General features: G+C 47.7%; 1 protein-coding gene across 1 annotated transcript; it reads right to left on the bottom strand.

The window, feature by feature from the left end:
* Positions 1 to 9,611: 9,611 nt before the first annotated feature.
* bola1 (bolA family member 1) lies at positions 9,612 to 11,279 on the bottom strand. The gene is made up of 2 exons (XM_008281087.1): positions 11,235 to 11,279; positions 9,612 to 10,456 (listed from the first exon to the last, which is right to left on the bottom strand). The coding sequence occupies exon 2, from the start codon at positions 10,431 to 10,433 to the stop codon at positions 9,981 to 9,983; it is 453 nt and encodes a 150-aa protein (XP_008279309.1). The 5' UTR covers positions 10,434 to 10,456; positions 11,235 to 11,279; the 3' UTR covers positions 9,612 to 9,980.
* Between the last annotated feature and the right edge of the window lie 281 nt (positions 11,280 to 11,560).

Below are 11,560 nucleotides of genomic sequence, written 5' to 3'. Positions count from 1 at the left end.
ACCTGCTAATGCCTCTAAACTCATAGACCTGAGGTCACACTGCATAACCAACGCCTTCTGACCAATCAGAGCAGACTGGGCTTTCCAGGAGGGGCTCATAAAGCGGATGGAGCTAAAATGAAGCGTTTCAGACACAGAGTGAGAAGATGTGCTGCAGAGAAGTACATCAGAAAAATCATGAACATATTCCAGTAGACCCCACAAATGGAATTATAAACCTGTGAATGTGCAGAATATCCAACAGCATGATGTTACACATCAGCCTCCCTGCTCTCTGACAGCAGCATCAATCACTGATGAATTCATCAGCTGCTCACAGTTCATATTTGGAGGGCTGTGTCCAACATCTCTACACGAGTCAACACCATACATACGTTTCCTAAACGTTGCTGCTACGACTCACGCTGCTCCTGCAAGAGCTTTCCAACGGAGTCTCATTGTATTGTCATATACTTTGATAGTAAAGCCGTCTGTAATCTCCTTAATCCTGAACCGAGCAAATCAAAGAAAGGGGGTGTTGGCTTTTCTTTCTTTTCTTTTTTCGGTTTGTTAAACGATTATGTCACCTGTATGACAAAGTGCAGCCCTATAAGAGCAGGACACCCAGCCTCTCCAGCCTCTCCAGCCTCTCCAGCCTCAACATTCATACTTTTAAACATTTCTATCTTTAAAAAATCCCCAAATTCAGTCAGAAACAGCTCGACCACCGTAAAGCCAAGAGAGCAGCTTTGTGTTGAGACACAACTCATCTCCACCGGGCCGGGCCGGGCCGGGCCGGGCCGAGAGCTGAGAAGCAGCAAAAATACACATTTCTTATTTGGCCTAATCTGACCTGTAAAGTCCAGAGCCTTACAACAATGAGTCTGTGACGGTGCCATGACGCCATCAGATCTGATGCAGCAGAAATAAACCACATCACTGCTGTGTCCGTGTCAATCACAGGAGACAAAGGCGATAAACTGCTTCCCCAGATGGTCGGACAACACGCTGCACCAAACACGTGTGAGCTGTAAACACAAAGCTCAGATCAGACTGGTGGGAACGTCATTAGTTTTGCAGGGATTTCAACAAATTGACACCATGTTGGTGCAAGAGAACAAGTTAGAAGGTCACCAGAATGAACAGCATCCATCCAGCACTGGATGAGGAAAGACCACAAATGATTGGTACTGAAGGAAAAGTCAGAGTGAAGTCATCCAACAGCGGTTTCATTTCAGTTTGGATCCAAACAGCGACCCTGCAGCCGCCCTGCTACCTCACATCGATGACAGATCTCCATGTGTGTCGTCTAAACCTGGAGCCCAGCAGGTTCTAACCGAGTCCGCTGACCGCATGACAAAACCTGACGCCAATCAACTGGTTTTTTATGATATTTGAAGCTCAGCCGTAAACGTGGTCAATCTCTGTTAACTCTCACTCAGGTTTTATGACGATAAACGTATTGGAGCAGAGCTTTACGAGTGTGACTGAGTCTTTCTGCAGCCGCTATAAAGCAGCGACGTGGAGCTCATGTGCTGCAACACCGGCCGTCACTCACATCCCACAAAACATCCTCCACACCAGTGTTTGAATAACTTACAACCTCCTGACTGAAAACATCAGCCCTGAGTAATACCCGGGGGGAGAAGGAATAACATCATATGCTGATATGATAATAGCCTCCGGCTGTGCGTGAGATATAAACACCATCATATAGGGTGTCGAGTCCTCCAGGGGGTGAAGTCAGTGTAATCCTGCTGAAGAAATGGGGTGAAGGGAGGCAGAGAAAACCGTGTGTCAGGGTTCAGCCATGAGTAAGTGGGACGGTTTGGGGGAATCACAGAGAGGCTTCGAACACGCCGTCTGAAACGCTGAACGAACGTTTATGAAGAGAGGTCAAAAGAAGTTTATGCGCAGAAAGCCACTTACTCGCCAAATTGTGCAATCTGGGTCACGGCTTCCACAGAAAGCGCCGTGATTGACAGCGAGTGGAGATGAAGGGGGCGCGATAGGAATGAGGCGCAGGTTCAAAGCTAGCGAGCAGGAGTGGGAAGATCACAGAGGTTGAGCGAAAAGGTTGAGGGAGAGTTGGGAGAGGGTAATGAGGGAGCCTAGAAAGAAGGCCTTGAAAGAGCCTTATCTGTGACCCATCTGTCTTGACATGCACACTCCTCTGGTTGGTGCCCTGGAGGGGAGGGAAGGGGAGCTGCATGCGTGTCAGTATCTGAGTGTGCAGGGCTTAGGGCGAAGGCCTTGGCCTGTGCACTCTGGCCCAAAAACCAGCCTAACCAGCCCCATGCCTTAACACCCCCAGGACAAACTCCCATGACTTACTGCTGTGATCATGTGATTGACTGAGCTGCACAGGGGGAACAAAAAACGCATTAACAAAAAGGCTGTCACGCACCCGCCAACATACAGATGTTACCCTCTCTGACAATTCACTCTTCGTGGGAGCCGTCAGCTGATTTGTCGCAAACTTTGACGGTGGCGTCTCATTTCTTCTTGGTCATTGGGAAACAACGGGGATCAGCAGATCAGCAGTACGGACGTCTGATGACTGCATGTACATTCAGGGTCTTTGTTTGAGCTGGAAACGGTGAAACATGTCAGTCTTGTTATTTTATTACTGATCTAAAACCGACATGAAGCCAGTTTGACAGCTCAGAGGTAACATGTCTAATAAGGACCTTCTTATTACTCAAACAACTTGTTTTGTTTCATTAAATGCGAGTTATTACAACCATTCTACAGGAAAACAGCTGTTTTATTAGATTATTTATCATTAACAACAATATTGTTTTGATCAAAAAGTTGTTTTATCTTTAATTTATTCTTGCAAATGAAGCCAAAACATTTCACACAGTCCTGCTGTTAAGCATCACTGCAGCATTACTGAGGGCAGAAAAGGTCCTTGAATGCATCACGACGATGGAAAAATGGTTTTCAGTTGATTAAAAATAAATAAGGAACAACCGGACTTCTGTTTATGGTTCTTGGATGAGCTGCTGTTTTACTGAAGCTCTTATTAGTTTTATTGTTTATTAATTCTAACTTTTAGGAGACATATTTTACAAAAAAACAAAAAAAACAACTCAAATCAACACATACCAGAGTGTTCATGCCAACAGGTGTTTCCAACAGTTGGGGAAACAGATGCGACACTTTGAACTGTTTCCATGTTTAATCTGGTTCCATACGTCTCATTTCTCTACTGAGGAGGAAACACGTCGACCAAACACTCGTACATACAGTCACACTGACACCACGTTGATCAGACAGTCGTCCTATCTGTCAGCTGTGCTGCAGATTTAATTTAAATGTTGGCACAGTGTTCTATGCAGCGTGGTTCTGATGGTTCTGGCTTTCCTGAGGGCAGATAAACCACTTCGTAGCATCACAACGAGGAACAAACAAATGGTTTTCATGTAAGCTGTGATCTGTGTGGATCGTCCAGAGCAGCTGGACTTCTCTGTTCGGTTCTTCAAGACTCTTGGACGAGAGAAGTCGGGCTGCTCAGTACTGAAGCTCTTAGAAGTTGTTAAACAGAAAAGCGCTGATCAGGAATCAGCCGTTTGGACCCTTAACGTCCACGAGCAGCACCCATCACACGGAGCGGTTCTGCATCAGATCCACCCTCTGCCTGCATGTACAGCACACCTGGGAGATTTACCATAATGAATACCTGATGTGGTGAAGCAGTTAATTCCGCCTATAAAATAACTCCCTTCCTCCTTCCTGTGGGCCCCGGCTGTTGTTTATCAAACGAGGTAACGTCCTGTCATGTGACCCCTCCTCCCTCCCAGAAACCCACCTGTGTGGACTTTTCTCCTAATCCCCCTCCAGCACCCCCATCTTTTTCTTTTCCTTTTTTTTGCGCTGCGCTTTGAGTACTTAGACTACTGAGTGTAACTAATTCTCCCACACAAGGATATTGTCTTCTCCCTATCTCTGCTTTTGTGCTTCTCTTTCAAGGCGGCCATTCACTGATTTCATTAGTCAGCGGTGGTGTGAGAGAGAGTTGGCGAGGACGGGGGGCGCTTTCCAATTAAACGGCCTTAATAGCCTATTACCATCACCTTAAGTTCAACTCTGGTTTTTTTACAACATGAAACCAGCTAAAGATTAATCAGCAGAACAGCGTGGGAGCGCTCAAAAGCCACTCGGTAATTATTCAATTGTAATTAGGACTGATGATTCTGAGCAGCCTCTAACATATAGTGTGAAACCTGTAATATTGTTCCAGCTAACAGCAGAGACCACAGGGTTCTGTTAGCGTTCTGTTAGCGTTCCTCATGCGTCTGTGCAGTGACATCAGGTTGAGCATTGAAGACAATAAACGCAGTGACTGTTGTTCTTGTGGCCTTTAAGGGAAATGCGTTTAACAGGCTGCTCTCCCTGCACACATGCTGCACAGATCCTGCAGCTGCCCAGGGGGCCGCAGGACCACGTCAGTCCCCAAGGACGGACAAACCACCCTTTCTCAGACACCCATTTGTCGTAGCCACCCAGCTCCCCTCCTCCCTTCCCACCGACGGATGACCTGCAGCCAGCAGGGGTCAGCTGTGCAGAGGGAGCCCCCCGCTCTCCGGCCGCAGTCCGGAGCCGCCGTGTAAATCAGCGGCTGCTCATCGCGGGAACCCCGGCCGGCCCGGGGTCCCAGCCCAGCCTGGCACCATCTGTCCCGGGGCTCTGACGCAGAGGCAGCGCCGCCAAGGTGGGTTCCCACTGACCTGCTGCAACCTCCGGGCCAAATGGGCCAGACCTGGAACCGGAGACAGATTCATCAGTGCTGGAGTCTGGATGTGACGGAGGAGGCTGGTGGACAGTAGTGCAGCTCTGGACATGAGTCAGAATGAGCTGAAGCAGTGGATAAACTAAGAGCCCTTCTTAGGACAGGACGCAGCAGGAGAGCTGGTTGCTCTGCAGACACTGGAAACACTCAGTTTAGGAGTCATTTCATCAGATTACTTTTTGTGTCCATGTTCGGTTAGTTAGACACTGACGAGTCTTATTATTTCAAATTCAACCTATTTGCAAACTACTCTTCCAATGTTAGAAATGTCTGATGATGTTTAACCCATGAACACACAGATCCTTCACACATCGACTCGCTTTGGGCTCATTCATCACTGCAGCACAAAGCCACCTCCTCTATGAGAAACAGGAGGACAAGGAGCTCCAACATTACATCAGGCCAGAGATTATTTTAAAAAAACATTTTTAACAGTTTTTTTTAAAAACCAAAGCTGGTGAGAACAAATCTGGATTTTTTGGGGCTAATCCTTAAATGCTATTTTAATGAAACATGACAAGTGTAGCCTCAGATTGACTTGTTTTTACTGATGGCAGTGAACGTCACACATGGTTAAAGATGGACAGATAAACATCCAACAATCTGTTTGTTCTTCCAGTTTCTTGCTCTGATAAACGGCGTCCTTCAAACGCGCCTGTGACCTTAATTTTACTTTTTATTTGAACTTATTTTATTACTTATTATTGTCATTTAATTAAAGCTCCATACAAACATGGCCACTCTGTTACTAGACTACACCTCTTCATTAGCCAATAACAACATGTTTAACTTCATCTGCAGTGAGAAATGGTGGAAAGAGAATTTCCTAATTAAGTGCATCAAGTATTTTAAGAACACACCCCGACATTAGATGCTAAACTAGAGGGAGAAAAGCAGCAACATGTGGCTTCCTGATTGCACAATAAGTCAAAGTGCTGAAGCCGTGACCACCTGTGGTTTATGTGCAGCTTTTCTCAGACGCTGCGCTGCGAGGTTCACAACAAGCTCAGCCTCCCTCTGATTGGGCCTTAATGCTCGGCTGTCGGCCAATCTCAGGTCTGCGAGGGCAGCAGCGCCTCGTCAACATCTAGTTAAGTGAAATTACTGATCTTTGAATATTCAAAAACGACTCTCAATGAGCGCATTTCTGGCCCCAAAAAATCTGTGAAGGTGACCTGAGGACCTGTTATTGATCAGGGCCCGCCTGAACGGGGATGTGCGACCCACATGAACCAGCCTCTAAAGACAAGTCGCTGCACTCCACCTCATCATCCCTGATGACTTTTCCCTCTCCATCATAACAGCACCTGGAATTGTGACACATAAATCTTATCAGCAGAGACAGTCTGCAGGTCCCGGGGCAGTGCGGCCCGGCTTATTGCTTTCTCCCACAGCCCGGCCTTGCTTCTTGCCCCTCAGGCCCGGCTCTAATGGGCGAGCAGGGGTCATAAAGTGGTTGTCTTACTGTTTTCCTTTTTCCAAACCAGTGACACCAGTTGTTCACCCTCCTCACCGGGGCCTTTTGTGAGGCCTGACAGGCTGTCAATTCCAGGCGGAGTACGACTGTAGAAGACGACACGCTTTACCTTGAGGTGACACCACATTCCACCGAAGGCCTGTCTTTATGAGCTAACAATAACTTTGAACAGCTTTGCAGCAAAGCATTAAAAGTTTGCTTTGCTGCTGCATTCTTGTGTTGCACAAATGTGGGAAAGAACTCGTAGAAAGAAAGCGTAGTTGTTGTGGCTGGTGAACGTGAGGGGTGGTGGAGCTGATTCAGAGCCCGCCGGTGGGTTTGACGTACACTTTCTGTCTAATCAGTCACCAGGCTCGAGGAGTGATTTTTGGCCGTCATCAGGGTTGAGGGTAGGACAAGAAGACCTTCACAGTGACACATACAAGACAAGACTAAAATAGACGGCCACCCACATACAGATACAGTACAGCCACACACTGTAAAGAGGGCGTCACTCTGAGAACAAACTACAGGACAGTTTGTACTTTTGTCTCCTGGTGTCTTCTGCCAATCACCGATTCAGACGCTGATAAAACCTTAAAGTTGGGCTATAATTCATGATTTATGACATACGACTCAGAACTTGACTGGAACAGAGACTATTCTCATCTTTATGTACACAAAGTAGGATTCTGTTCATACTGTTGTTGGATTTCTAGTTAGATTTACCAACACAGGTCAGAGGACTGACAGCTGAGCTCCAGGCTTCATGCTGGTCCATCAGGGTTCCTACAGGGACAGGCATTAGGGGGAAACCAGAAGAGCCTGGATAGTTCATGTTTAAGGGGAATAATGAAGACATCGTCTGTACTCATGGGCCCGGTTTGGTCTGCTGTGTAATCTGTGCACATACTGCCCCCATGTGGTGAGCCAGCGGTACTGACACCAACAGCACAATAACTCCAGTATTTAAAGACGTCATACAACAGGTTCACCTTCAAACAGGAATATTTCTAACAGGCCCATGAAGGACATCAGAGCAGCTCAAAATATCACGCCTTTTAATTTAAGCTATTTTAGCAGCTTTCTGAGCCTCGTGTCTCCGAGTCCAAGTGACGGACACGAAATGTTCAGGAGTCACCAGAAACACTTTTCCTTCAGCTCGACTTTTTCTAACAGCAGCTTTGAGCATCTTTATCTGGGATATATCCTATATATATACGTATATATGTATCGTAGTCTCGATAGCAACAACCGAAGCACTTTACTGTCTGACGTACAGACATAGAAACTATTGGATGTGTTTCTGGTTTCTGATCGTTCACCAGGGAACATTTGTAGAAGTGCATTTTGGGTAAACTTTAACGGCCATATCTGCATGTTGGATAGATGGTTGGTAAAAACAACTTAAAGGACATTAAAGGTCTCCTTCTTACCAACTTTTGATGCTCAGGCTCATCTTCTGAACATGAGTCCTTCTGTGTCAGAACATTTTTATAATATAGGAGAACATATATCTAATCTAAAACAGGCATATCGTCCACCAGCCTCCTCCTGCAGCAAAGGGCCTCAACCTCAACCACAAAACGTACTGTCCTGATCTACTCCCTCATGTCCAGACCACATCTTCACAGCGCTGTCAGTGTTGGAGAACGGTCTGGCTGCACCTTCAGAGGACATAACTGTCTGATTTGGATTTCTGTCAACCAATCACAAGCGTCTTGAGCAGTGCTGAGCCCAGGCCGTGGCGACGGTGTGCCTGCACAACAGCATCATGGGAGCTTGATTCAACTGAAGGATCCAGCAGGCCTGACTTACTGCACGCTGACCTCGGCTGCCGGCTCAGAGGCTGGGCTGCTGTGTTCTGGACCAAAACGGGATTTTCAGAGATAGCAGAGGGGAGAACGCCACGAGAAGTGTGTGATGAAAACGGCAGACCTACATCCAGTGAATCAGACTTTTCATTAGAACTGGAAATCACCATGAGAGGAAAACACATGTCAGCCCAGACATGAAGGTGTTTCTGCTCATCGGGCTTCACAACAGTCTCCTCACGCTGAACACGCGTCACCCTGACGACAGCGTTTTGGGATTCATTACAGAGCGCTTTAAAGATGTCGGGCTTGAACGTGGACTTCTCACTGACATGATCTGTTCAGTGAGCTCACCTGTGTCTGTGTCATGGAGCTCACCTGGAGTCTGCATGTTCTCCTTGGGCCCGCGAGAGGTTTTCTTCAGGTGCTCCGGCTTCCTGCCACAGTCCAAAGGTGTGCACGGTGGGTTGATTCTGTCCAGGGTGCAGCCCGGCTGTTTGGAGGACGGATGCATCGAGGGGCGGCTGCTGTGAACAATCAACTATTTAACGGCTGAATCTGAGTCTGATGGAGGAGTGCTGGTGTTTAGCAGGTTGGGCAGATCCACCTTCCCACTAGCATGTGCTCCAGTGTGAGTGTGCATGGGACAGTGTTGGACTGGTTTGTTTCACATTTCCAGAACCAGTGATGTGTACAAACAGTGCAAAACTACACACACACAGAACACCAGCAGACTGTGAGCGACATGATTCACCAAACTCACCTGAAAAATAAAAAGTGCTGCCCTCCTTTAGTTTCTGATGGAAACGTGAACGTGTTTATCAGAATGACTGGAAGTTCTCATTTATGGCCAGCAGAAGGACGCCCCTGACCAACATGAACATGACGGGACTGACGGGCGCCTAGACAGCGTAACAGATGTACCGGTTGGTGATGGCTTCGAGCGTACACTGATCAGTCACAACAATAAAAACCACTGACATGTTTGTTCCAGAGGGTGGACGTATTAAACAGTAAGCTGACAGTCGGTTCTTCAGAACTGGACTATGAAGCAATGGAAGAAGCTGGCCTGGTCTCAGGATGGAGAGGAGCTGGCAGCAGCATGCCCTGTGGGAAGAAGGCACACTGCTGAAGGCAGAGGGAGGATCTGAGCAATATTGTGCTGGGAAACTTCAGGTCCTGCATTCTGTGCATGTGGGAGGTGCTGCAGGAGGACCTACTCAGTGCTAGGAGGTGGTTTTAATGTTGTGGCTGATCAGTGTATAGAACAACAGGTGAAGTCCTCAGAGACAAGGTTCATGCGTTCTTGCAGTCTTCTCCAAATACATGGCAGACTGGAGAGGAGCAGCTGTGCCTGCAAACCCTCCTCCTGTCCAATGAGTTCAGTGATCAGTAACGATGTAGACAATGAGTCTGTGATCATATGAATGTAGTTTGTAAATGAAGGCTGGGGCCTGTTTCTTCAGACTAAACAGTAAAGAACCACGTTCACGTCCCATCACTGTTCACGTGCCACCCTCATGGTTAAAGACTCCACGGTTCATAAATAACACTCAAACCTTCCACCTTGAATCTCAGAAATAACATTTTAACGTTTATTGTCACTCGTTTACAGAAATGCAGGCGCTACTTCGGGCCTGGACCTCACCGCCGCCGTCAGCACCAGTGTTTAGGTACCTGCTGCTTCCTGACACGAGTTCTTCTTTGTGCTAATCTCAGAGAGAACTCTGAGCAGGAGCACCTTCATGTATCACAGAATCCTGCAGCCACAATATGGACTAGTTCTGTTAGAACAGAACCATCTTGACAAGTTGATCCATTAAACTATATATAAACACAAAACTAATGTGACTGCTGTGTGGCATTAAGTTCTCTTTTACACTTCCTGTCATTCATTCACCTGCATTCTTCACACTTCAGTCCAAGCACACCTGCTTCACTCCCTCCCAGTCCTCAGCTTCTCCTCCACCGTGTGATCACCTCGCGAGCCTCCCATGCAGGGCGGGCTCTTCGCCAGGCTGGGGTTCCTCCCCCACTGCTCGGGCGTCTTGGCCTGGATAGCCAGGGCATGAACGCAGCTGCTCAGTTCCTCCTTCAAAGCCTCATTGACCAGACGGTGGCGCTGAATCAGCGGCAGACCGTCGAACCGGGAACTGACGACCAGGACGCGGAAATGGGACTCAGAACCAGGAGGCACGGCATGCATGTGGCTTTCATTGTGGACCTCTAGGTGGTCCGGCTTGAGCGAGCTGGTCAGTTTGGTTCGGATAGCTTTCTCAACAGGCCGACTGGGGTCCGGGTCCATATGTGTTCTGAAGTGGGCCAGAGGCCGGGCTAAGGCGAGACAGGTGGGGATGGGCCGAGTGCAACGGAGAACGCTGGGAAGCATCTGATGTTGGTGCAGGAGACCACCTGGGGAACCATGAGAGTACAAACACAGAGGACGGGTTACTTTGTGATCAGTGAAGCTCCAGAGGTCCAGCTCCAGTCTGATGCAGCCGCAAGAACAAAGAACAGCAGCTTGGATCTCTGATATTCAGGCAAAACCTGTCTTCATGTTGAGTTATTCTGTGCCTTTGTTAGGATTTGCAAGTTATCAGTTAAAGTACAACAGGACAGCATCCTGGTTCCATGTTTCCTGTCTGTCTGATGGGGACATGCGCAGTAGACATAAACTGTTCTCCAATCCTAAGCAGCATCACAGTGTTTATATAAAAGAAACATAAACTCGTTTACTGACAAGTGTTCTGCTCATGAGCACAGAGACAAGTTCCAACAACGTGCCTAAAACTCAGCATTATAAAGGAAAACGAGCCTCTTTAGCTGCATCGGACTGTTCTGGTGGAGCTACAGCTAAAGCTACGGCTGTTACCCCAAACCAGCTAAACCAGTAAACGAGCCCCGAGTCAGCCAAAGAAGACGGTTTAGTGTCCGAGTGTGTCTGTTTGGTGACATGACTTCCAGACAGGTGAAGTGTTTACCTGAAAGCTAAACTCCAGCTAGCTAACAACCCGAGCTGCTAGCTGCTAGCTTAGCTTTCATAACAAACACGGGGCGACATGTTGGCAGTTTGTCTTTACAGCGAGCAGCTCCAGAACATCTACACCTCCATCTGTGGTTCATCATCCACCTGAACAACAGCTGACGGAGGGAAAGTCAGCTGGAGTGGAAACGGAATGACGCCGCTCACCTTGTAAGTAAAGTCTGTTGCTGCTGCTGCTGCTGCTGCTTCTTCTTCTTCGTTATTGTCGTCAGACTTCTTCTTCGTTCTTCTTTATCGGTGTTTGATGGTGACATGGAGCATTACTGCCACCAACTGGTGGTGGTAGTAATAACAATAATAATAACAATAATAATAATAATTAAAGCCGCAAGCGGCGATGGACGGGTCCTCGCACTTACGCTTGTCGGCCTTCGCGCACGGCGGGACTGTGATCCGGCATGTCGAGTTTGGGGCAGATCGGAGCAAATGTGGCCTAGTTATGAGCCACTTCCTGTTTAGTGGCGAGCCGCGGC

The sequence above is a fragment of the Stegastes partitus genome, unplaced genomic scaffold (assembly GCF_000690725.1).
Source record: "Stegastes partitus isolate 25-593 unplaced genomic scaffold, Stegastes_partitus-1.0.2 Scaffold222, whole genome shotgun sequence".
Classification (NCBI taxonomy): domain Eukaryota; kingdom Metazoa; phylum Chordata; class Actinopteri; family Pomacentridae; genus Stegastes; species Stegastes partitus.
Note: the sequence above shows the minus strand (reverse complement) of the source record. Positions and strands in the feature narration are given on the sequence as shown.

Bases quoted from the DNA above. Each gene is read 5' to 3' on its own strand.
- bola1 (XM_008281087.1), bottom strand. From the start codon at position 10,433: ATGCTTCCCAGCGTTCTCCGTTGCACTCGGCCCATCCCCACCTGTCTC.